This window comes from Cavia porcellus, unplaced genomic scaffold (assembly GCF_034190915.1).
Source record: "Cavia porcellus strain 051 isolate PalLab524CR breed Dunkin Hartley unplaced genomic scaffold, mCavPor4.1 scaffold_14, whole genome shotgun sequence".
Classification (NCBI taxonomy): domain Eukaryota; kingdom Metazoa; phylum Chordata; class Mammalia; order Rodentia; family Caviidae; genus Cavia; species Cavia porcellus.
Window position 1 is genome coordinate 64,532,167 of NW_026947497.1, and position 26,382 is coordinate 64,558,548.

Below are 26,382 nucleotides of genomic sequence, written 5' to 3' on the forward strand. Positions count from 1 at the left end.
GGAGGCACCCACCGCCCTGGTTTTGTTTTACGTTTAGAATACATGTATACATTTTGAAACCTGCTATGCTTAGCTGGGCGTGGTGGTGCATGCCTGTAATCCCAGCACTCGGGAGGCTGAGACAGGAAGAGCACTGCAAATTGAAAACCAGCCTGGGCTACAAAGTGAGCCCAAGGCCAGCCTGAACCACCTAGTGAGACTCAAAAAAAAAAAAAAAAAATCTGTTACGCTTTGAGTTGATCTATTTATTTTTGGGGCAGGATCTTCTATGTAGTTCACACTGCCCTTGAACTATGTCAGCCCATGCTAAGCTCACTTTCATAGCAATCCTCCTGCCTCAGCCTCCTGAGTATGCTCATACTTTTAGGCTATGGATGTAGAAATTAGCAAGGTAGCAGTAACAGGAAATTCTGATGTTCAGCATATGCCAGGAACTACTCTGAACTTTACATGCCCTGACCATGTAAATACCCCTGGAGAGAGCGTGCACGTTACTGGTGAGGCACAGTCATTTGGTACCTGCGCAAGGTCACTAAGCCAGGTTTCCAACCCAGCAGTCGGCTCCACAATCTGTACTGTCCCTGGGGAAACCAGAGACCTTCATGCTGCGTCACAAGGGCACTGGGCCTTGGCATTTCTCCGCTGCTCTGCCCTGAATTGAGGGCACGATTATCTGGTGAGATGTGGGAGGCCGAGGTGAAACTTCACATGGGGGACCTGTGTGGCACAGGGCAGGCCATCTGCTCAGGCTGGGGACTGTGCACCAGCAGCCAGCAGCCCAGAGGTTTTCTCCGCAGCTGTCTGCAAATATTTGAGCATCAACTCAGGCAGTCACTGTGCAAGGTCCGGGGTGAAAGACACGGCTCTCTGCTTTCTCAGAATTTACACTTGGGGTGGGAGAAAGGGGCTGAGGGGCCCAGGATAGAGTCCCAAGAAGCAGGGACTTCAGGCACAACCAGAGCCTGCACAACCAGAGCCCACATTATCAGGCTGCATCGCCCAGGCTGCGCCCTGCACAGAGCACCAGGTTTATCCAGTCCTGTGGCCCCTCAGCTGCCAACCAGTCTCTCACCTGGCCGCCCCTGCCCCAGGGTCCACCCATCCTAAACCTCTGGTACCCACCCAGTCTGTGTACCTGGTCCCCCTTGGTTCGGGGTCCTGCAGGCCCCTTGGTCAGCCAGGTCATCTGAGCACCCCTCAGCCCGCACGGCCTGCTTTGTCCCAGAAGCAGATCTTTCCTTTTTGGTTCTAGGGAGGGGACCCAGAGCCTTCCGCATTTCCAGGCCACAGGGACAGGGTCTGGGAATGCTGCTCTCTCAGCTCCATACTTTCTGTCACAGCGAGGGGATGAGCTGGCACTGCTCCCAGGAAGATGGGGACCCAGGCCCACTGCCGAGGACTCAGACAGAGGAACTGATTCTTCACTGCCTTTTCATGGGGCCTTCATGCCTCCTGTCTTCAGCCTTTTTTATATTCTGTGAGATAGGATCTTGCGAAGTCACTAAACTACCCTGGCTGGGCTTGAGCATGTGATTCTCCTGCCTGAGCCTTCTGGAGTGGTGGGGCTGCAGATCTGTGTCAGCATTCCCAGTTGACTTCTCATTCTTCATATACAGTCATGCCTTGGTTCTTGACTGCTTTGAAATTTGTTATCCAGTGCTACCTGTTTACTTACTTATTTATCTATTCATTGAGACAAGGGTCTCGTTATGTAGTTCAGCCTTCAACACACTATTTGGCCCAGAAAGGACTTGAGCTCATAGTGATCCTCCTGCCTCAGCCTCCCAAGCATGGGGATTATAGATGCCTGACCTTGCTCAGCAGGTTTGTCAATGCATTTTGAAGTGACAGTTTTGTCCCTGTAGTTGGTACTACAGGGACAGTTTGTCCCATTAGTTTGGTACTACACACAAGATAGTACTTGTCGGCACTGATTGCCTCATGACCAAAACCATCTGGTACTCGTCACGTCTGGTACACACTGTGTCTCCCGAACCAATTAACAACTAGGCTAAGGCACCACTGGGTTCTAAACCTGAGGCTCGAGTCTTCTTCCGAGCAGCCCATTCCCTCCAGCGTGGTTTGCACTGCTGCCCAGGGTTTGGGGAGCTGCATTTCTGCTCTCATCCCTCTGGCCATTTTCTAATTTCCCTTTGATTTCCTTTCCATTTGTTTGTTTTGTTCTGTTCCCTTCACAGGATTTCAAACATTTAGCATTAGGGGTGGCTCATGGCCCCCCAGGGTCAGTGCCAGACAGACCCAGCTGCTGCCAGAGGGCAGGCCCTCGGAGGAGTCAAGGCACAGGATCGGGACCTCTGTTTCCCTCCCCATTTGTCTGCTTGCTGCATCCACTTCTCAAAGTGGAGTGTGAGCTCCCAAAATCACTGCAAAGTTGCCATCCAGTGCTATGTTGCTAAGTGCTCATGTTCACAGCTATCACATCCTCTCCCAGCGAACCCTCCCAGGGTGACACGCTCCCGTGTACAGAACTGCCGCCAGACTTGAGGTCTGTGTTATCTGGTTACCTTTTACAGGAAGCAGCTTTCTGGCCCAGCCCACCCCTTTGTGATCTTAAAGCTGTAGTGTATCTGCCAATTTTTCCTTTTAGCAGCAGTTAATGTGAATATGGATAAAGGGTATATTTCTATCACTTGGTTAGTTGAAGACTTAAAATTCTCGAGGGGCTCCACAGTCAGTCTGAGCAGGGAGCCGCGCTTCCAGGCCGGGAAAGCTCGGATGCCGCATCCCTGTGCTTTGCACTGCTGTGGCACAGACTGCTTGCCAGCAATCACACAGGAAAAAGTCACAAACTGACCCAAAAGTGCAATCACAAGGTGGCCTGTCAGTCAGCATCCTGTCTTCCCCTCGGTTCCCAACTGCGGCAGCCCCCTTCCCCCTGACCCCAGCCCCCTTCCCCCTGGCCCCGGAAAGGCCCTCAGGACTTCCTGTGGTGAGGTAGGCTCTGCCTGGGAAGGTCTTCATTTCTCCTTTTTTGTTTTTGTTTTTTTTTTTTTTTTGTCTTTTTCGTTTTTACCAGTACCGGGGATCGAACTCACAACTGCCTGCTTGCAAGGCAGGCACTTATGCCGCTGAGCTAAATCCCCAGCCTTTAAAGGGAAGTTTTGTCAAACACACAACTCAGCCGCTGCTCAGTCTTTTTCCTGCACAGCTCCATACCGCGCCACGCCCCCGGTCCCCTGTGGTTCCAGAAGATGGGGACCTGGCTTGCTGAGGCTCCCCTGTGCAAGGGAGAGGCTTCTCCTGCAGCTTTCAAAGCCTAGGCGGGGCTGTGTGCAAGTGCAGGAAGCAGTCTGTGGCTCCCTGGGCTGCTGGGCCAAAGGCGGGCAGCACTCGCCCTCTACAAAGAGGCCACCCTGTGCCCCACACAACCTGTTTCTCAAGATTTGCAAGGTCAGAAGTGTCTGTGCCTTTACCAGAATGTTCCCGAAGGAAGACAGCAACAGGCGGCTCATAGGCCCTCTGGCACTGCACTGCGTCTCCAGCCCAGCCCGAGCCACACCCACCTCCAGGGTTTGTCTCACCCCTGCCGGGTCTCTGAGGCTTCGTCCTATGTAAGGGGCATTCCTGCCCATCCTTCTCCTGGGCCAGGCATTCCCATTCCCCAAAGTCTCCCAAAGTGCAGCTCCTGCCTCCCCCAGAGGACCTGCTGGTTCTGTTTGCATGGTGATGATGGCCTTTGTCATTCCCTGGCTGCTGGTACAACCAGTTCCCACATGTTCACTCAGAGCCACTGCAGGACTCCACCAGCCCTGTGCCTTCTAGGGCCTCCGCTCACTTCCCCGCATCAGCTCCACGGAAGAAGCGTGCGAGGGTGCATCCCCACCAGAGTGCTGAGGCCCCCTGCACAGGCAGCTTGGCCCTGAGCCTGTCTTCGAGCGTCACACCAAACTGCCTTGTGCCAGGTTTCTGATTTAACACCTTAACTATATGCTCTTTTATTATTGGTAAAAATCACACCCAAAAGATTGTGTAAAAAATGCAACAGGCGAAGGAATAATTACTGCCCATGGCTACCAAATTCCAATCCTAAAGGAGAGCCTGGGAGGAAAGTGTCAAGTAGTCTTAAGAAGTTAAAAACACTCAATTTACCAAGGTCAGAAAAAAGACCAAGGGTTTTGAGAAAGGAGCTGGCTGGGAATTTCTCCCACTGACTCACGTGCTGCCTCTGCCAACTGGTTCCTAGATGGGACTCCGCAGGCGCAGCCTGATCTCACTACACAGCAGAGGACTGCAGCGTGCCCGGGACCTCCCACTGCAGCTCCCTGGCCAGCCTTGGACTCCTTTCTCCTGCACCCCACACTTAGTCCTGAAGCCCCACCTTCAAGATACCGAGAATCCCCTGGGTCTCACCCCCCCCTCCACAGCTTCTACTCAGACTAACCAGTGGAGGGAACCAGCCTGGCCAGGCAGCGGCTTCCACCTGCAATCTTGCCTTGCCCCCAACTCGTGGAAGAAACGAAGGCCGAATTCCTCAGGGTGGCTTGCAGGTGCACTGCTACCAGGGCTCTCCACACTTTCTGTCCTGAGTGACCCCCCTGGCCACGTGCCTTGCTGGGGCTAGGACTGGACAGCTCGCTTTGCACCCCATCACCTGAGCCCCCACTGGAGGCCACTCCAATCCTTTCCTGCACTTCAGCTCAGCACCTGCCCCTCTGTGCCCAAGGATGCTCTGGCTCTGCAGAGACTGACACCAGTCTGAAGGCAGCCTCCACCCGGCTGCTGTGCTGTCATGCAGACCAGGCCTCGCAGGCCTCAAAGGTGACAGCCCCTGGACAGCAACCAGCCCACGGCCTGTTTTCCTGTTTGTTTTGGTGTCGGGGATTGAGCCCAGCACCCTGTGCCTACTCAGCACACAGCCCACAGCCCACCTGAGAGCTACACCTGAGTCACGGCCGGTGATTTTGTAGTCCATGAGCTAAGAGCAGTTTTAAAAGGCTCACATAAAACAAAAAACAAAAACAAGGAAAAGGTGGCAGAGAGTGCATGGCCCACAGGACTGTCCAGCCCTTTATGGAAGGGGTACAGGGCCCACGCCTGGCAAGTCCAGCCCCTTACTCAGGTGGGGATACTGACAGTTGTCCTGCACCTTCTTGTGTGTGAGGGGATCTCAGCTGTTCGGGTGTCCCCACCTCCCTCCCGGAGCTCAGCACAACAGGGCGTGAGCTGCCTGACCCCAAACCCTGCCTCTGAGGGAGCCCAAACTATAACACCTTGGGTTTTCTAAGAAACTCCAGCAGGACACCAGGTCACCTCCCTGCCCAGGTTGGGTCTCCACCACCAGCTCCCTCTTGTGTGCCGGACCAGCCTCCCCTCTGGGCTCAGGTGCCGAGTCTCTGTCCTGTCAGTCCAGGCACAGAGCAGGCTGGGCGTCAGATGCATTCGCCCCGCTGTCTCAGGATGCGAGGGCACCACGGCACACCTGGCTGCCTTTCACTTGCAGCCGTCCAGGCACATCTCTTTACCTTTGAGGGCACTTTCCTTCCTGCTTTCTGTCACACTGGTCCCACAGATTACACAGACACGATAGCTCTGCCCTCTTCCCACCCTCGCCTGTCATCGCCAAAGGGAAGCTTGGGAGATGGGACACAGCTCTCGTGAGATGTCCCTAGGGAGACATGGCTCTCTCCTTCCCGGGGGACATAGATGTAGGCCTAGGCGGGAAGGGAGGGGCTACACTTGGGATCTTCCTTCTGAAGACTTCTGCAGGTGACAAAGAGGTTCGTTTGTGAGGCTGCTGGGAGTGTCAGCTTAGGAAGAGGCTCTGGCCTGGAAGCAGCAGCAGGGCCCAGTCCTCAGTGTAGGACTCAGGGCAGAGGTCAAGGGACTCTGGAGCTGCCCTCTGCCGCCCAGCCTGGCTCACCACAGCACAGGCGGCAGGGCTTCATCACACCTAAGTACATCGTCTACGCAGGGGCCATGTGGAAAGAGCAGAAAGGGACCCAAACCTGTGCATGACCCAAAAGGGGCCACAGTGGTGGTAGAAGACCTGAAACAGGGTGGACAAGAGAAGGAGGCTGCAAAAAGACAGGGAAAAAAAGGGGAAAGGCGAGGCCTGGTGGCGCACACCTGTAATCCCAGGACTTGGCTGTGAGTTCGAGGCCAGCCTACACTGTGCAGTGATCCCTGTCTCAAAAAGACCAGAAATATAGGGGAAGCCGCCACCACATGACAGCTGTCTAGGGGGAAAAGAGCTGTGGAGGAGGGGCAGGTTGGTTCTTTCTCTCTCTGGGACCCACGTGCCCAGCGCACAGCCTGGGGAAGCCCACGGGTGGCTGGGCCTAGGCCTAGGTGGGGGCACGTCCAGGTCCAGGCATTTTCCACTTGCCAGGTCAGGTCCAGAGCAGCAGGACCCCCTGCAAGCTCATACCTTGGGTCCCTCTGACCAGTGCTCTAGGAAATGTAAACAGATACCTCTTGCCACAGGCTTGTTTGCATTTCATCAGATTTTCCCAGAGGAACAAGTGAGGAAGAAAACAAATGTCACTTACTTGCCACACTTGGTCCCCACAACCCCCCCCACACATACACACCCCGCTTGTGCCAGGCAGGCACCTCAGTGCTGCCTGGGGGGCTGGGTCCATCAACGCCCTCCACCCTGCACTCCTAAGCTGTCATTAACAGCTAGGCCTCTGGCTCCATTCAGTTGGGGGGGGCACAGTGGGAGGGGGTGTTACACAGCTGGGGGCGCTGGGTCTGTATAGAGGTGAAGTGCTGTGGCCCTTTGGGTTCAAGCTGAACAACTCTCTCACGGAGGAAACAGTAAAAGATAAGCAATTAAATGGAAGCTGAATATCTGACAAAAGTACTATTAGCTGTCTATTCACACTTTATTCCTCTAAGTAACTCTGGAAAGAGGAGGAACCGCTCCCAGGATGGATGAGGACAGCAAAGCCTAGTTGCTGGGTGCAGGATCTCTGCTCTCCTGGCTGTGAAGTCCAGAATCCCTGGCATCTCTGACATAACTGCATGAGCCTTTAACGTCAGTCCAAGGGCCCCTGCTCGCCCAGGGCTTGGCTCAGGGCCCACCTCCCCTCCGCACCAAGGCAGGGGTTCCTCCCCACCCCCACTCCTGCCTCGCAGGGCCACTGACGCAGAGGTCTCTGCTCTCTGGCCTGCCTGCCAGTGTTCCTGCCGCCACACTAAACCCCGCAGGCTTCCTAAGCAGCAAGGGGCCAGCTCCTCAGGATGAAAGGTATCCCCAGCACCACCCTGGAGTAGAGTGGGCACAGGCTCCGGCTGGCCATGCGGACCTTCGCAGGGCAGCCCTTACTGTTTACTGGACAAAGCAGCCAAGTCTCATCATCTTTACGAGAACTTTCAAAGGAAAACAGTCCTCCCTGGGGTGCTGGGAAATGAAAGCACCCTCCACGCTGGCTGGTGGTCAGTGAAAGCCAGGTTTCCTCCCTCCTCCCCAAAGCCCAGCCGCAGCCTCGCCTGCCCCTCTCTCAAGATGGAAAGATGGACATCCGCCTGGTCAGCTGCGTTGGGCTGTACCAGACCCAGAGTCAGACCTTGTCATCACATATCTGCCATCAGCCTCTGCATTCTGACCACCCCACATCAGGGAAGCGGCCTCCACGCTCAAGACCCTGACCGTCTTTTGCTTTCAGAGCAGAGGTCCTCACGTCAGCACCAAGGACAGTCTATTTTGAAACAGGTCTGCATGCAGTATCAAGTTACCCAAAGATAAGACCCAGCTGCACCCGCACAGCTGCCTCACATACCCTACTCCAGTGGCACCTGGCCTGGCCAGCTCTGCTGAGCCCCAGAGGCACAAATCGCAGAGAAGAACCCCCCTCCCGCGCCTGCAGCCAGGGCCGTCTGGGCAGAAAGATCCCAGCAGCTGCCTCCTCAGCGTAACCCTTCCACAGAAGGCACTCAGAGCCAAGGACACAGCACTTCCACGGCCTGCTGCTGTGCTTATGGCTGAAGGCTATGGTAGAGGTGCAGAGAAATTTTCAAGGAAGATGTAGCTCAGTGCTTGCAGTGTGCAGTGTGGCTACCCTGGATCCACGAGCCAGAACTCTGCAGTGAGCTGGACATGTCCTCCAGGTCACGCTGAGGCTCCCTCAGGTCTGCAGCTGCTGCCTTGGCCTAGAGGCCAGGCTGAGCAAAACATGATTTGGAATGAGAGGTTAGAGGAAACACAGAAAGCTAGGGCCAGGGATACAGCTCAGCAGCACGGCGCCTGCCTGACGGCTGTGAGGTTGGGAGTTTGATTCCCTGTACAAAAAAAAAAAAAAAAAACACAAGAAAATGAAAGTGGGTGCCCCAGCATCCCAACCATCACATACAGCCTGTCACGCTCTGTGTTTCCTCCCGTGCATCACAACTGTGCAAAATCTCAACACAATCCCAACACCCAGAGCCAGAATGAGGAGAGGCGGTGACACCCACAGGTGCCATGGAGTGGCCAGGGTCTGGGCCCATCTGTTGTCCAATGGAGTGCCACCGGGCCATGCACTGACCTGAAGTCACACCGGCCATGTGCTGACTCAGGGACTGGGTTAGACACCTGAAGCACCAACTTGGCACCACCAAGGGAGCTCTCCGAACAAGGATCACATTTCCCGCTGCTAACAAGGGAAAAAACTGGGGTCCTTCACCACAGAAAGGCAAGCAGCTTATGCCTGGGCCACCCTTCAGTGTAGCAGTGAAAGGAAACCTGCCCACACTCTGCAAGACACACCACAACTCCAGAAACCAGAATTCCCTCTGGAAAGGGGTAACAGGACCCAACCCTACGCACAGCAGCCAGCAGCCCCCAGTACCATCTCGCATCCAGGGCCTGCTTCTACACTATCCTGAGCCAGTCCCCAGGCTCCTAAGAAAGCCTGCAAAAGGCAAACAGAACTGAGACCAAAGGACCTCTCATTGCAGCCTCTGCCAGCAAGGTAGGCCTCAAAACCAACAAGATGCCAGGCAGAGGATCCACGCAAAAGTGAGCAAGGTGCCGGGGCAGAGACATGACCCTGGGCTTCGCCTGCAGGACAGTGTCTGAGGAACTGTCCAAATGGCCTTTGCCTTCTAACAACTGCTCTTCACCAGGTACTGAAAGGGAACTGTCACTATTCCCAAGGGAAATGAGAAGGGTGTGCCTTTCCAATATCCTGCAGTTTCTTATAATTGTCTCTATGTTATTAGTAACAAAGCACCATGGCGCAACCGCTCTGTTGAATCACCACCCCAGAGCCAGCCTAGACTGCTTCACTTCACTGGCTAAACACCCCAGACTAGAGCTTTCCACCAAGCCACTCCAGCGGGCCCAGGTCTCATTGCATAACAGCACATGGGAGTTCCAAGGGCTATGCTACAGTTAGGGTTCCAAGACACCACCCACCTTGCCAAGGGCGACCCAGACACATACCAGCAGGCTAAGATGCAGAGGCCCGTGAAGAGGACGATGGGGACGGGGTAGGAGGCACAGAGCAGCCCGTGGCTGTAGAAGGCCTGAGAAATCTTCTCACGTAGTCGTTCAGTCAGGGTCATCCTCGGCCCAGGTCACGTTGCTGCCATCCCGGAAAGTGACCATGGATCAGTCTGGCAGGCAGTGGGCACCAATGACAAAGGACATCATCTGCAGGAACCTGGCCAGAAGAGACAGAAGCCATTAACAAAGAGCTCTTGGGGGGCTGGGGATTTAGCTCAGCGGCATAAGTGCAGGCAGTCGTGAGTTCGATCCCAGGTGCCGATAAAAAGGAAAAAAGACACACACACAAAAAAAAAAAACCAAAGAGCTCTTGCTTTTGCACACTTAGATAGCTGGTGCAGCAGCAGAAATGTGGCCACAGTGGCCACAGGACATCCATGTGCAAGATCTGAAGAGGGCATCCTGACATATACCCGTGAACACACACCCATCCCCCATGGTCACCTCTCAAATGACCATGGGCCACATTCTGTCTCGGTCTAACCAAGGACACCAAGGAGCCTCCCGTGTGGCCCTGAAACTTCAGCTCTCATGGAGGCCAGCAGTTTTCACAGGGCGTTGCTCTCACAGACAGCACAGGAAGCCATGCATGCAACAGAAATCACCTCCTGCAGGCCTCTGTCAGGCGGGCTCTCTGGGCACCTCCCTGCCTTCAGTGTACAGGCTGGGCAGAAAAGAACCTTTGAAAGGGATGGGCACAAAACCAACAGCAACCCCTGATAAAGAACAGCTGATGGGATCAGTGTGCAACCCAAAAGCTCTCCCCATCGCTCAGTCCCCAGGGTAAGTGTCACCAGGTGGAATTCTCTCTGGTGCAGTATTAGGCTGCAGCTTCTACTCCTGGCCCTGCAGTTGTCCTGGGACTGTAAGGGCAGAGCCCCTCTTGCCCTGCCTGCCCAGCAGCTGTCCCCTTCTGAGTAACAGGAGCCCACTGATGCTCAGGGGGACTTGCCTCCCCATGGGTTTGGTGTCAGTCAGGCCACCCCTTCCTGAACCACAGCAAAGCGGCTGGGCACTGCCCCAACTGTGACCCTGAGCAAAGGGAAGACAGGCCTGGATGCTTGTTCAGCCCCAAGCTCTTCCTGCTCACACAATCCGGGGCTGTGCTGGCTCCAGGCTTTTCTCCAAACTGGCTCATCGACTTTCCTAATTCCAGACTGGAAGTCTTTCTCCAGCATTCCAAAAAACCTCTTTCCCCATGTTGGTTTCTGTTGCTTGCAATCAAAGCATCTTAAACCAATACAACCAAACAGAAAACTACAAGAGAAGACCTAGTGATCTAGAATCTCTTCCTAACTGAGCTCACCAATCCAGTTGAGTTGAAGTTCACCTCTATTCCGTGTTGCTGTGTCTCTGGTTTGTGCTACAGGGAACCTGCCCAGACACGTGTCTCAGCTTGATTACCCTCCCTGAAGAAAACCCATGCTGAAAAATGACTCTGAAGTGTCAAGACCAGAACTGAGAAGCAAAAGAAGTCAACCATGATGAATTCGCAAGCCAAAGAGTAGCTCTCACTCCTTCCACCTGGGGGGAAGCACCAGCTGGAAGTATATCCTAGTAGCCCACGACAGCTGCAGTCTGAGCCACAGAGGTGCTCACAACCGTTCCACTGTCCATGGGACTCACTGGGACTGTGACAGACGGAAGAGGCCTCAAGCCAAGGACCGGCTTACGGTTCTCAGCATGCAACTTCCTGCTCCTGCACACCACCCTCCCTGCAGCTCCCCAGGGGACAATCAATGCACAGAAGCTGGGCACCTGCAGAGAGACAGTGTTCAGATCCCTGCAGACAGGCAACCAGGAGCCAGGAGCCAGAAGCCAGGAGCCAGCTCCAGCTTCCCTGACAGGCCTCACACATCTTCCCTCAAATGTGGCCCCATACTGTGCCCTCCAGAAATCCTGATCTCAGGATCCCAATCCCCTCCCAGGTCTCCTGCACATGTGCTGGCCACAAAGAGAGGGCCCACCCAGCTCTTCACACTAAGAACTGGCTAGCTCTCAGGAAGCCAAAGCTCGAAGGAAGCCAAAGCCATCCAATCCACATTTACCCTACAGCCAACACAAATCTCGCTGTGGCTGGCCTTTACTATGCCAGCCGCTGACTTTCACAGCACTTGGGAAACACACACAGATTCTGGTTCAATCAGCCCACCTACCTGAACCTAGCAAGAGGAGATAGCTATTTATCTCTGCTCCACAGCACAAATTTTAATGCAAAGTTCTCCAAAACAGAATTTACCCAACCTGCAAGAAAAACTTGTTTTTCTTGTATTGACCCACACTTATAGGTTGCTTCAGATCACAAGGAACAGTCTTGTCCTGGAGGCCTAACTGGACCAATTACATAAAAACTCAAGCAATCCTGCCTTTGCTGTTGTGGAAGACCCCACTAAAAGCAAAAACAAAGCAGCTTGGTGAAACCCAAATTATAGAGCTGTTCAAACAAGGAACAAACACTTTGAGAGAGGACAGAACAACAGTCCTAAGGACACCCACAAAGAGGACAAGCCCAAGTCAAGCCAAGGGCATTTGAGATAAGGGGCATGAGGGTGGGGAATGAGTATGAGCCCCACAGGAGGCAGATGCACCCCACCTTATCCTAAGCCAGCTCAGGGTACCCAGGTCCCTCAATCCATCCCAAATGAGAGGGAAGAAGTCAGGGGAAATCCACACACATTCACCACATATGCAATTCCCAGCAGAGAGACAGGAAGGAAGGGGGGGAGGGAGGGAGGGAGATCAATGAAGAAAAGTAAAGGTGCTAAAAGCCTGAGGGAGATAAAGAATACAGGTGAGGGATGGAGAGACCAGGCGTGGCAGAGCACTCCGCAAGGTTGAAACACAACTGCTAATTGCAAGTTTGAGCTGTGCCTGGGCACTGTAGTAACACCCTGTCTCATAATGTAAAACAAAAAATTTTCAAGGCCTGGGATGCACTTCCCTGCAAAGGCCAAAGTGGGCAGAGGCTGTGTTCCCAGATCAGTTCCTGAAAATGCCCATCACCCCTAAAACCTTGGGCTAGCATGCCTGTCCTGACCATGCTGTTTATCATTCTCTGGAAGAATGCTCAGAGGCATAACTGCTGGGGAGATGTCCTAAGCTTTCTTTTTTTTTTTGTCTTTTTCATTTTTATGGGTACCAGGGATCGAACTCACGACCACCTGCTTGCAAGGCAGGTGCTTATGCCGCTGAGCTAAATCCCCAGCCCCAAGGTGTCCTAAGCTTTCTAAGAAACGGCCAGAATATCCAGCGGTGCCCACACCACTGCACACGCCCACCAGCAGCACAGGAGAGATCTAAAGTCTTCACTTTTTCAGCAGCTTCTTACATGGTCACTTTAAAAAAATACTATACTAATTGTTATGTACTGACATTTAATTAGGTATTAATTTACATTTCCCTCGTGGCTAGTAACGCTAATCATTTTTTCATGGGTTTAATTTGCCATCAGTATATTTTTTCCATCATGCATGTTTCTTTCATTTCCTTTGACCATGTTCTAATTGAATGTTTAAGACTGAAGATATTTTTAAATAAGTTAAGGTATAATTCACAAAGCATAGAAATCACCCTTTTTAAGACATTCATGGAATGGTAAAACCATTTCTACTATCTAACTCCAAACATTTCTGTTATCCCCAAAAGAAATGCCATACCCCATTTCTTTTCCATCTACCCCCAGCACTAATTTTCTGGTTTCAATGGACTTGTCCATTCTAGACATTTCATATAAAGGGACTCACTTAATGTGACTTTTTGTGAATAGTTTCTTTCCCTTAGCATGGGGCTCACTGAAGCCACGGGTATCGGTACATCATCCCTTTTCCTGGCTGGAAACATTTCATTCAATGGATCTGTCACCTTTTGCCCACTCATCAGTTGACAGCCAATTAGATGGCTTCTGTGAACAGTGTCGTTATTATGGACATTCCTGTGCAAGTTGTTGGTTGAACATCTGTTCTCAATTCTTTTGAGTATACTGATGATTGAGAGTGGAATTTCATAGTCATAATGTAATAATTGTAATTTTCTCCAATGTTTTCTTTATTGCAGTTTTACGTTTAAATCTATAATCCACTTGCATTAATTTTTGCATAAACTGTAAGGTGTTAGGTAGGGTCCACTTTTTTAGCCTCTAGATAACCAAGTGTCCCAGCACTCTTTGTTAAAAAGGCTACCTTTCCTTCACCAGACTGCCTTATCACCTCACTCAAAAAAGCAGTAGGCTAGGTATGGTAGCACACCCTGTAATCCCAGCTCTCTGGGAGGCTGAGACAGGAGGAATTTCAAGCCATCCTGGGCTACACAGTGATTTCTAGGCCACCCTGAACTACATAGCAAGACACTGTCTAAAAAACAAAACAAACAGAAGTGGACTCCTTGGTATCTTCTACAGACTACTGTGTCATCTGCGAAGGGGAACATGCTTTTCCTTCCATAATTTCTTCAAGTATTTTTTTCTGTAACACTCTTCCTCTTTTCCTCTTGAGCCTTGGACAACACGAAGGACAAGCCTTCTGTTACTGATCTGCGGGTCCCTGAAGACCTGCTTGTGTCCCTAAAGCCAGGCCATGCTGGTCAGGGTGGGCTGCAATCACAGCAGAGCACGACCAGGAGTTCACACACATGCTCTGGTACACTCTGTTGACTTCCTTCCTTTCTGCACTCTTCCTAAGCCTTTCCAGCTCCAAGGCTCATTTCCTGGTCTTTGGGACAGAAACCCAGGACTCTACTTTCCTGGCTTTGCTGAGCACCTCTAGCTACTACAGCTGCTTACGGCAAGCGATGAAGGAAAAGAGAGGAAAGGAAGAACTTCAAGGGCAGGGGACTGAGGGTGCAGAGCATCTGCTAGCATTCAGGAGGCCGCATGGAGGGGAGGAGAGGGAAGAGCAAAAAGGGAAAAGAGCGCTGCCGGCAGGGCATGCCACAGAGAACACCTGCTAACAGAGGTGAGACCCTTCGCCAAGCCCTCTGTGCTGGACAGCGGGCTCCGCCCTCATCCACCCAACACCACTTGCACAGAGCTGCTCGCAGCCAGAGCTAGAGAAAAAGGAGAAAGTGAGAGAGCGCACTAGTGGAGCTTTGCCCCTCACACCTACTCCTGACCCACAAGGACGCTCCCCTAGAAGGTCAGGGCTTCTCTAGAATGTCTGTCTGTCTGTCCCCAGTGTCTCTGAAAAGAAAGATAAAAAGAACTGTGGGTCACGGGCACTGCAGTGAGTGCCTGGCCCACCGGAGCCCTGGATTCGATCTCCAAGCCCCCAGTGAACACATGCACACAGAGATTGCACTCATGTTTTTGAAATATTCATGAAAAACATATGGGAGACTGCAGAGGAGAAAACTGATTCTGGGACTTTACACGGTTCTACATGTAGTTCTTTTTCTTTTTTGGGTTTTAAGACAGGGTCTCACTATGTAGTCCAGGCTCAGAGATCCTTGTGCCTCAGTCTCTCAGGTGCTGAGATTCTCGGCGTGCGCCACCATGCCTGGCTCTATGTGATACTTTCTGCAACAAAAATATTTTTTAAGTAGTTATACTATTCTTTAAGTGATGCTTAGAAAAATATTTAAAGGCAAAAACATATATCACAACATTACTAAATTTTCGAAAATGTAAATTAGAAAATAACAACAGGATTTATTCTTGGGTAGAATCTTTTTTTTTTTCTTTTTTCTTTTTGTCTTTTTCCTTTTTATCGGTACCAGGGATCGAACTCACGACTGCCTGCTTGCAAGGCAGGTGCTTATGCTGCTGAGCTAAATTCCCAGCCCTGAACCTTTTTTTTTTTAAATCTGCATTTTTTTCCCAAAGCAGTTTTTTTTTTTAAACAAGTTTTGTTGAGGCAAGGTTGCACTGTGCAACCTAGGCTGACTTCAAACTCAGTGCAATCCTCCTGCATCAGCTTTCCAAGTGCTGGGATGACAGGCCACCACCCGACTGCTCAGAAGTAACTGATACCAACAGAAACGATATGAGGTGTAGTGAAATAACAATCTTTGCTGCAGTGACAGAGCCTACCACTTACGATGAGGTGCTCACCTAGCACCAAACTATAAGAACTTTACACACACTACCTCTCATTTCATCTTTATAACCTAGGTCAAAACAGAACTAAGATTTAAAACAAAAACAAACAGTAACAACAACAAAAAACTACTCCTACATTACAGCTGAGAAGACCACCACAGACTTACTGGGGCAGAAACTAAACTACTATTTTGCCACATGTGGTACACTCAGGAGGCTGAGAGTGGAGGACTGCCTGAGCTACACAGCAAGTTCCAGGCCAGCCCAGACTATACATTAAGACCCTGTCTCAAAAAAACAACAACAAAAAATTTTCTTTCTGGGAAGAATACAGGGGAGGAATTTTAAATGTTTTCTATTTCTACAATTATGTGTTGCTTTTCCTGCAGAATATTATTTTACCAATCAGCAAAATCTTTCCATGGACATTTGAGCTCAGTGAAAACATCAAGGATTCCGTGTACACCTCCATTTCCTCCTGGAACATGCATCTGCCAGGCTCTGGAACGGCACAAAGGTGACCAAGAGCCCAGGTTCCAAGGCACCTAAGTTCCACACTCAGCAGAGAGAAGTTAAGCTTCCACCAGCCAGAGGATGCATGCACAAAGACACCCTATGGCTAAAGGAAAGGGATGTGAAAAGCAAGCAAGTGGGCTGGGGATTCAGCTCAGCAGCATAAGTGTCTGCCTGGCAAGTGGCAAGGTCCCGAGTTCCATCCCCAGTACAAAAGAAAAAAAAAGTAAGCAAACAAAAACAATGGAAAATCAAAGTCAGAAAATACCACCATGTGCACATGTCTGTAACTCCAGCACTCAGGAGACTGAAACAGAACAATCTCTGTGAGTTGGAGACTAGTCTGGGCTACAGTGAGGTCATGGCCAGCCTGAACTACAGGGTAAGACCCTGTCATGAGGGAGAGGAAGAGAGAGAGAAAGGGAAAGAGGAAGAGAGGGAGACAGAGGGAGAGGGAGTGGGGAGAAAAAGAGAGAGAAAAGAGACAGACAACAGCCAGGTGTGGTGGTACACACCTGTAAGAGGCTGAGGCAGGAAAATTACAAATTAAAGGCCAGCCAGAGGGAGCTCAAGGCCAGCCTGAACTACACTGTGAGATCTCATCTAACAAAAATAACAAAGAGGCAGATAAAACAAACACTGGTACCCCAAGCTCCAGGTGAAGAAACAGACCTAGGGAGCATTCTGGACAACATGTTCCTCTCACCTGACTATTCTTTTGCAAACGACCTTGCCGATTCTCCTAGTCCTACACACCACTTATTTCCAGTTGGGAATCCAATCGTCGGCACTGTCCACCGAACACCTCTTCACTCACAGCAGCGTGTCTATGAAACCACCCATGATGACCTCACTGTTGGTATTCAGCCCTAACACCCCGTGTGCTCTCCTGGGGATTCCTGCAGAACCAACAGTAGCAAGTATCCAAAGGCCACTGCAGGCTGCCTGCCCACCCAGCAACCGTGGGCCCCGCCAGATCAGGGTGCTCCTCTCTGCAGCACCCACACCATGAGACACCTGCTCTGCTGCTGTGATGTGGGTCTTGAGTGTGCTGAAGAGCTTATCCCAGGGGACGTACCATCCTGAGAAGGCTGCTGGTCCCTCAGAAGGTTCTGGGAGCCTGGCCTGTCCCATCCTCCCTCCATGGCTCTGGGGTCAGTAAGTGACAAGTCCACCCAACAACATATCCCCACTATGACCTGCGGACTATCACGACTCCACAGGCCCCACAGCAATAGGAACCAGTCACGGGGTTCCAGTGCAGAGAGCCAACTACTGACTCTCTAGGTAATGAACACCTTTGTAGCTTCTCCTCTGGTTGGTGTTGCCACACTCACCGTGCTTGTGCAAAAAGAGTCACTTCTGTAGGATTCTTGGCCCCACCCCCCATCCTGCATATCCTGCTGTGATTCGAAGTGGGAAAACAATCACCTTTGTAGCAATGTGACTCCATCACTAAACCTACTTCTCGTGCCCTGGTTCCCTTTGGAGAAACCCTGGACACAAGGCTCTAGGAGCTCAGCCTCACCTGCCCCCCAAGCCCTGCGTTCTCTCCCCACCTCACACCTCATCCTGCCTTCCCAAGGGCCTCCACACAGAACCTGGGGATACTTCACAACTCCGCACCCCACTGACACCAGCCACTGCCCCACCCTAGCCTCAACCTGGCCTTACCACGGACCTGTCTGCTTATCTTCTTTCAATCCACCTGCTTCGGGTCCCCTGGACAGCTTCTGTGGTGCCCTGGCCAGATCCCTCTGCACTGAGAACAAGGCCCACAGCCTGTCCCTGGTCCCAAGGACTCTGCACACCGCCCCATCCTCCCCAGATTCACCTCACGTCACCTCCCTCCATGCCCTGTTCTCGCCCAGTGTTGTGTGTGCCAGCCTCATTTCCATCTCAAGGCCCAGCACAGACGGCTCCCTTCTCAATTCCCTCGTCTCCTTACGGCCTGGCACCTCTTCATCCCTCAGGTCTCAAATGCAACGACACGCTGACAGAAAGCCCTCTCTCCTGACTGGATGTGCTCCTAAGAAGCCTCTTTTACTGTTCCTCACAGAGCCTAAGTATCCCTCTCTGAGATTCAAACTAGCTAGCCGTGCAGTCTAGTTCCTGGTTTATCATCTGTCCCGACCTGTCCCAAGACTATGATCGACTCCTTGTCTGTTCTTGACTGTGCACCACAGCCCAGCCCAGCACTTAATAAAAATGAGGTGAAGAGGTAACAAGCAAGTCAGTCATCAACACAGAGTACAGGCACCCAGTGCGTACTCTCCATCCCTCTAGCATGGTGATTTTCAGATGGTCCCAGAGCAGCCAGCCCTGAGAGACACATCTGGGAGCTGGTCAGAAGTATGTGCTACGGGGGCTGGGGATGCAGCTCCAGGAAGAGCACTTGCCCCTCGTGTGCAGGTTCCTGGGTTCCATCCCCAGGCCTGCAAAACACAAGTGCAAATTACTGGGCTCCCTCCAGAGCGGGAGCTCGGCCGCCTGTGTGTGTTGCCCTCCAAGCATCGAGGGCCGACCAACTCCTGGTGTGCCGGAGCCCAAGCAATGTCACACACCATGGTGATCCCCAGGCAGGCAGCATGGGTGACCCTCCATGCACCCCCAGCACGTTCTAACCCCGCATGCTCTGCTTCATAGATTTCCCTCCCCCTGTGGCTCATCCTCCAACACCACTGGTGGGGATAGCTTCCAAGAATAAAGACCTGCTTTTGCCAGTCATTCTTAGCACAAAGGCCTTGAACTGCTCCCTAGTGCCCACACTTTTGGGGCACACTTCATTTTTTTGTATACAGATGCACTCAAAATACACTAAGAGCTGGGTGATACAGGATGCACCAGAATCCCAGCACTCTGGGAGGCTAAAATGGGATTGCAAATTTGGGCCTAACTTAGGCAACCTAGCAAGACCCTGTTTCTAACAAAAAGAGCTGGGCATATAGTTTAGTGAGCAACAAAACAGTACTAGAAACTCTTTCCTTCTTTTATTGAATAAAAATACCATTTATGTACCATGTGTTAATCTCTGGACTAAGACTTTTAACTATACATCTCCTTTAGCCTTTACAGTAAGCTTTTAAAAAGGAAAGTTGAACACACTATTTCTATCATTTCAGTTCCAAACATGAGGATGCTGAGGCCCAGAAGTGGGGGCTGTCCGTCCAGGAGCCCACACTGGTCACCGGCATCCCCGCCTCAAACCATCTGCCTCCCTCTCGGAGTGGCCCTTCACTCCCACTCCATCCTTCAATCCCTCACCTGTCTGCCCCTCCTTCTTCGCTTCCTTTCTTTTGGTGTGCTGAGCCAGGGTCTCGTCATGCAGTCCAAGCCAGCCTTTAATTCACTATATAGCCCAAACTGGCCCCAAATTGGGGCCACCACACCTGGCTTTGTTGCTGTTTGTTTGTTTTGTAGTGCTGGGACTGGAACCCAGGGCCTCTGTGAGCCACACCCCAGAGCCCCACCTCTCCCTGATTCACCCAGTCCTGAGACACAAGTGCTACTTCCTCCCACGCCTTCTCCAAACATTGCTCCACCCCTGCATACCAGAAACACACAAGTACTTCAACGCTGCTTAGGTTAAAACGCACTACATTTACTACATCAATAGAGACCACCAGCAGTACCTTAGACACTGGACATCCTTTCAAATTCTCAGGTGCTTGGTAAATACTGATGTTGACTTATATACGTGCATATCTTAATAAGAAAGAGTCTTCAATTACATAATTACCTGCTTCTCAACCACAAGCTCAAATCAAGCCCAAGGAAAACACACTAGAAAAATTCCCACTAAGTCAGGGGTCAAACAAGGATGTTCACTTAACCACCATTTACTGTTATTCTGAAAGCATTAGCTATCACAATTAGGCAAGAGAAAAAAATAGGTACACAACTGGAAAGGAGAAGATATAATTTTTTTTCAGGTGATATGATTATATAGCTAGAAAATTCAAGACAACTAAAAACCTCTGCAGCTGAGAAAAGAATCAGGTAGGTTAGCAAAAACATAGGAATCAGTCTTCAAATAGATCATCAACAAGCAAGTAGGAAATCTCAACACTGAAAAAAGCAATGCAAACCAAGTGTGAGTGTGGTGGTATCTGTAATCCTTGCACCCTGGGAGGCTAAAGCAAGAGGGTCATAAATTCAAACCCAGCCTCAGCAATTTAGCAACCTGGTGAGAATTTTTCTCAAAATGCAAAGGCCTGGGATGTAGCTCAGTATAGAGGCCCTAGGTTTAAGCCTCAGTACCACCACCAAAATAAAAGAGGAATCTCTCAAATTCCAAAGGACTCACAAACTTCAACAAAAAGAAAGGCAAGCAATGTGCCTGAGGAAGACTCAGGACACTGAAATGTCACTCTTCCTGTATTCATCTAAAAAAGGAGGGCACAGCACCTGCCCAGCAAGCGTGAGGTCCTGAGTTTGGGTCCCAGCCCTAAATAAATAAATAATACAACAAAAACACACAGGTCTTAAAAAAAAACTACAGAAGCATATTTTAAGGTACATACAGAAAAACAAAAATAGTCAGGAAGGTTCTGAAATTAAAAGAAATGGAATTTTATCAAATACTAAAATATGTTGTTACAAAGCTACAGTAATTCACTTGTAGTTGTTTAGGTATAATTTGGTGGACAGGATGCTAAAACCTTCAATTTATCACAAGAGGCTAACGATAAAAAACACTTTGCATTAAAAAAAGAAGCTAGTACAGGGCTGGGGATTTAGCTCAGTAGCATAAGCACCTGCCTTGCAAGTAGGCAGTTGTGAGTTCGATCCCTGGTACCGATAAAAAAAAAAAAAAAAAACTAGTACATACATAATACATAAATACAGGGATTAACAGCATAGAAAGCACAGCAATAGACTCAAATGTACACAATATGTGGCAAAATACATCACACACAGAAAATGATGTAAAGAGTAAACACACGGGCAAAGACAATGTGTTCAGCAGGACACGTCCCGCAAACAGGGAGTCATCTGGGAAAAGAGCGGTGTTCACAGTGCAACCAAAGGAAGTTCCAAATGTGTAAAAGATTTAAAGATACTGAAAAAGGAAATATAAAAATGACTCAGTTTTTCTTGTTGCCCTTTTTCAGCACTGGAGACTGCACCTAGGGCCTTCACATTAAGCTATGACCCCAGTCCTTTTCATTTTTAGTTGAGACAAGGTCTCCCGAACTCTCATACTGTGCTTGAATCTGGCTCCTGGTGCCCACCGTCGTACCTGGCCTCAGTTATTACATCCTGAGCAAGGCAGTAACTGTGATTCGTGGCACTGCAGCACTAGGCCCCTCATAGGTAAACAAGTTTTACCAAATCTATTTAAAAATACCAAAATCCAATAGAAAATGGGCAAAGGATCTGAACATCTCTCAGAGAAAAGAAAATGTAAATGGTCCTTTCACCTTACTGCAACTAGAGATATAAATTTAAACTGACCCAGAGATAATGCATGTTCTTTCTATTCTTTCACCTTTCTGTAGGTTGAACTCAAGACTATGATACTATTGGTAAGGCAACTGAGTAAGAAATACTAACTCAGTATTTAGGCAGTGAGACAGGGCTGAGTCCTCCAAGGAGCCAGTGCAGAAGCCCAGATGCCCTGCAAACTTGGAGAGCAGATACTTCCTGCTGTGGGCCAGGCCTCAAGACAAAAGATCAAACAAATGCACCCACACCCTAAGCACAGGTACCATCCCAACCCCCTACAGGAAGAGTCACTGCTGTGAAGCATGCCAGCTTTCTACTGATTTAATCTTTACCTGAACAGTTAATCTTACTGGTTAACCATAATTCTGTCCCATTTTATGCCCCTCTGCCTTGCAGAGTTCCTAGTTTTCCCCACCTTGAACCATCTCACCCCATGATTTTACTCTATGAAAGTCTCTACAGAAGACAGAGTCCTTTGGCAGCACGCTCGGGACCCTTCTATCTCTCAGACAGCAGCTTTCTTTCTCTCAGTAAATACATTCCAATCTTAATCTCCACTGTTCTTAAAACTAACTCTTTGATTTTAGAGAACACAAACTGATACTGGACATAGTAGGTTGGGAGTTTCCTTCCCCTATATCACTGTGTGTGTCTGCAAGAACATGTGTGCTCACACACATGTATGTGGTAAAATGTACACAGAGAACCTGTTCTCACCCATCGAACTGTAAAGATCAAACTGTCACCGCAGTACTGGTGTGGGTGTATATAAACAAGCACTGTCTCATACTGCTTAGGAGAAGGCTTGCATCAAACATCTGGTGACAGCTGTCTGCTCACCCTCCTTGGCTGTGTGATGGACTGGCGCCACCAAGTTACCCCCACCGTGTCACCTTCACCAGCAATTAGAGCTCCCTATGATTCCATCAATAGAGCTCTGCCTAAATTAATCACAATGGACCACAGAATATCACCCAGCTGTGCAGACAGTAAAGAAGCCTTCTGTACTGTAGCTGATTTCCAGTGCTAGGACAGAACCCAGAGCCTCAAGCACTGGGGATGTGGCTCAGCGGTAGAGCGCTTGCCTGAGTTCAATCCCCAGCACCACAAAAAAATAAAAGAACCCTGGGCCTTGCACAGACTGGACAAGCACTCCACACCAAGATACAGCCCCAGCCCAGCTCTCAAACACTGATAATGAGCCCTCATGAAGCAACACCCAGAGAAAAAAGAAAGAGAATATAGTGTGCTACTTTCAAGTGAGAAAAAGAGCTCTCTGTGCATGGCCCGCATACGTGCAAAACACCTGAGACATGGAAGACCTGACCCCGGTAACACTGGCCATTCTCAGGAGAAGATCTGGTGGCCGGGGCAGGGGGAAGGGAAGCTGTCCCGTGCGGACTCGGTTGTACCTTTTTAATTCTGTGTCATGGGCAGAATTCCTGCACTAGGCGCAAAATAAAAAGTACAGCTTTCCTGCGGGGGTAACCCCCTTCTCCAGACATCAGTCACCAGGTGCCTGTTACCGTCTTTCCACCCTGTAGGTGCACATTTAAACTCCTTATCCCCTACACACTCACTGACTGCAGGCCTCACCCAACAAGGTCACATCTGAATGGCTCCACCGGCCCTTCCTCATCCGGAGCAGGACAGAAGGCCACTGCAAACCTCTTTGCTGCACGGAGCTGCAAGTCATCTATTCAGACAAAGAAAGTTGTTCTAAAATTTGTTTTCCAAGTGGACCAGTGTTCAGAGGAAGAAACTTCACTCCTCTGAGCATCGACATTAGCCAAATAAATGGTATACAGGGCACACGCCTGCTGTGCCAGCTGGCCAGGACGGTGAAACAGAAGACTGAGTGCACCAGGCTAGCCTGGGAAGCCAGCAAGACCCAGTCTTGATAAAACTGATGTCACTCAGAGGTAGAACACCTGCCCGGCATGCTCAAGACCCATCCTCAATGCCAATTAAGAAAAAAAAAGTCACATTGGAGTAATTTTTAGGAAACCAAGTCAAGGTTAAGCACTAAAGAAGGGAATTTCAGTTAATGAATACAGCTAATTCACATAATTTGGAGCACAACCACATTCAGGAGGGTAATTATTGCTCCATTTTAGAATTACTGTTGGATGGCACAGAACATGCAGACTGAAGGACCAGCTGATTACATTTACTGGTTGTGATGCTTGTTACAACCAACCATGGGCATGGCGCCAACCTGCTTCACAGCAGAACAGCAACACATGTATTTATGTGTCTCCTACCCACCCCCTTTTCTTGCACAATGTTAGCTACCTACATTTTCACTATACTTCCCACTACTAATCATCCAATTATTATTATTATTTTTTTGTGTGTTTCTGAGCTGGGGTCTTGCTATGCAGTTCAGGCTAGCCTTGAGCTCACTTTGTAGCCCAGGCTGGTCTCGAATTCGCAATGATCCTCCTACCTCAGCCTCCCGAGTGCTGGGATCACAGGCGTGAGCCACCACACCCGGCTCCAATTATTTTTTTAATGGAAAAAAGGTAAAACAAAATTTCATGACAAGATGCCAGGAGAGGGGGCTGGGGATTTAGCTCAGCGGCATAAGTGCCTGCCTTGCAAACAGGCAGTCGTGAGTTCGATCCCTGGTACTGATAAAAAGGAAAAAGACAAAAAAAAAAAAGATGCCAGGAAAATAACAATGGTCAATACATTGCATATTATCCTTAATATTGAGAGTACAAGATATGGGCATAAGGGGCTGGGGATTTAGCTCAGTGGCATAAGCACCTGCCTTGCAAGCAGGCGGTTGTGAGTTCGATCCCTGGTACCGATAAAAAGTTAAAAAAGTTAAAAAAAAAAAAAAAAAGATATGGGCATAAAACATTCTCCAATCGATGTAAGTGCAAACTTTCCTTTCCTATGAACTAAGAGACACTATTGTATAACTAACTTGCATTTTTTCTTCTTTCCCCTTTCCCCCACCCTAGTTCCTCTTTCTTTTTGAACAGTGTCCTCTCACTTCACATTATCTGTTGTCGTGGCCCAGTGCCTGCCTGCCAAGTGCAAGGTCCTGAGTTTGAGTCCCAGCACCAAAACTAAATAAATAATCAGTCACCCAGTTTCAACCCAGAAACAAGCCAGCAGTCCCTGGGACAGCCCTTGAGGCTCTCCTTGCACAGGAGACCCTCGGCCCAGCAAGCAGGCCCTCTCCACCTTGGCCTGGCGGGCACTGAGAGGGCAAAGTCAGGCCCGGCCTCCTGCTGCCAGCCCCACCTGCGCACACCTAAGCCTCTGCTCTTCCTCACATTTAACAGCAAAGAGGCAGCCACTACAGTATCTCAGAGCTAAAAGGGGATCAGAAATCTGGCTCAGACCCAGGAAAAATCACCTGTGCTTGAATTTTGTTTGTTAGCCTTGTCAAAGCCAATGATTAAAGATAATAAGGAAGCAGTATCTACTATATTTTTGGTCTTGACTGTGCTAATTTAATTAGCACAGCCTCTACCGAAAATGCTTCCTCTTTCTGAAAACCACTTTTTCTGGGCATAGTGGCACACACCTGTAACTCCAGCACTTAGGAGGCTGAGGCAGGAGAATCAATGAGCACTGGAGGCCAGCCTGGACTACGAGGTGACTGCAAAGCCAGGCTACACTAGAGTGAGACCCTGTCTCCAAAAAAAAAAAAAAAAAAAGGCATTTTAGTGTAGTTTATAAAGAATTTTAACACTCTGAAAGAAGAATAAAATTCTCTTGTCTTTTGTTGTTTATCCCACTATTTGGGAGTGATGACACTGATATACTACATGAACTCTGCAAACAGCTACACAAAGTAAGCCAAGTGCAAAGGACACAGTGTGATTCCACTTAAACACCTGCAATCCAATCTTGGCCTCTCCCCATCCCTCTTCTTTAATTTTTTACACCACTAATCCCTCTGCGCCCTGCCTGCGTGGCTGTGCTTTTTGGGGTTACTCATAGTTGCTAAATTCTGTAAGGAATCAGATCTCCAAAAGCTTTGCAGGGCTGGGAACATAATCACAGTGACGTGTAGCCCAGGGAGAAAGTGTGTTCTGTGTTTCACGGTAAAGCCCCAGGTCTGGACAGGTAAATTCACAGTGACCAGAGTACAGGTCAGGAGTGGGGACTGTTTAACAGGACAAAGTTTCTGCCTGGAATGATGAAAAAGTCCTGAAAACGGCAGTGAGGGCCACTCAGTGCTGCAAATGTAACCGAATGCAGTACACTGAAAGGTAAAATGGTGAGTTTAAGAAAGCAAACGGTAAGTTTTATGTCGTGTATTCTTTTCCCACAACTTAAAAAAAAAAAATCAGCCAACTCTTAGAAGAGTGTAAAGAGGAGGAGGGGAGGATGCAGGTGAAACAAGCATGTCTCTGTCGACTCAAGCCCGTGACACTGCCTTCCTGCATGGCCTCTCCTCCGGGTCAGTCACATAACATCCCTTAGTTCATCTGTAACTGCCCCAAGTGTGTGACAAACCTGTGCTATCTGAATTTGCCTTGTATCTGTGTCTGAGTTTTACTGTCACAAAAATTAAATCCTAGTGGGATGTGGTGGTGCACACCTGTACTCCCAGTACCTGGGAGACTGGGGCAGGAGGCCAGCCTGAACTACTCAGTGAGCCCCACATCTTTAAAAACAAAAAATCCTTCAAAATACACACATGTTTTGTTGCAAGGTCCCAATGAGGGCCTTGTACACACCAGGCAAGCACTCTACCACCACAATGCTACACGGCCCCAAGACTTCACCCCCAGGCCAGGTGAGTGCTTACAACCCCAGCACACAGGAGGCCAAGACAGAAAGATCACTGAGAGCTCAAGGCCAGCCTGGGCTACAGTGTGCTCAAGGCCAGTCTGTAATATACAGCAAGATGCTGTCTAAAACAAACAAACAAACACCCCATCACCTTACATGATTCAGGAATGAGCACCTA

The 26,382-nt window shown here is 49.9% G+C and overlaps 1 protein-coding gene across 4 annotated transcripts in view; it reads right to left on the reverse strand.

Annotated features, from left to right (window-relative positions):
- Window positions 1-26,382, reverse strand: part of Scap (SREBF chaperone) — a 43,799-nt gene that overhangs the window by 11,766 nt on the left and 5,651 nt on the right. For 2 of the 4 annotated variants that reach the window (XM_013160150.3, XM_003477041.5), the window contains exon 2: window positions 9,389-9,608. In XM_013160150.3, coding sequence (XP_013015604.1) covers window positions 9,389-9,510 — 122 coding nt within the window. In that variant the 5' untranslated portion in view covers window positions 9,511-9,608. Of the gene's footprint in view, window positions 1-9,388; window positions 9,609-17,676; window positions 17,791-19,259; window positions 19,409-26,382 lie in introns of those variants that run through there. The other 2 variants (XM_063261077.1, XM_023560400.2) reach the window with 2 other exon arrangements.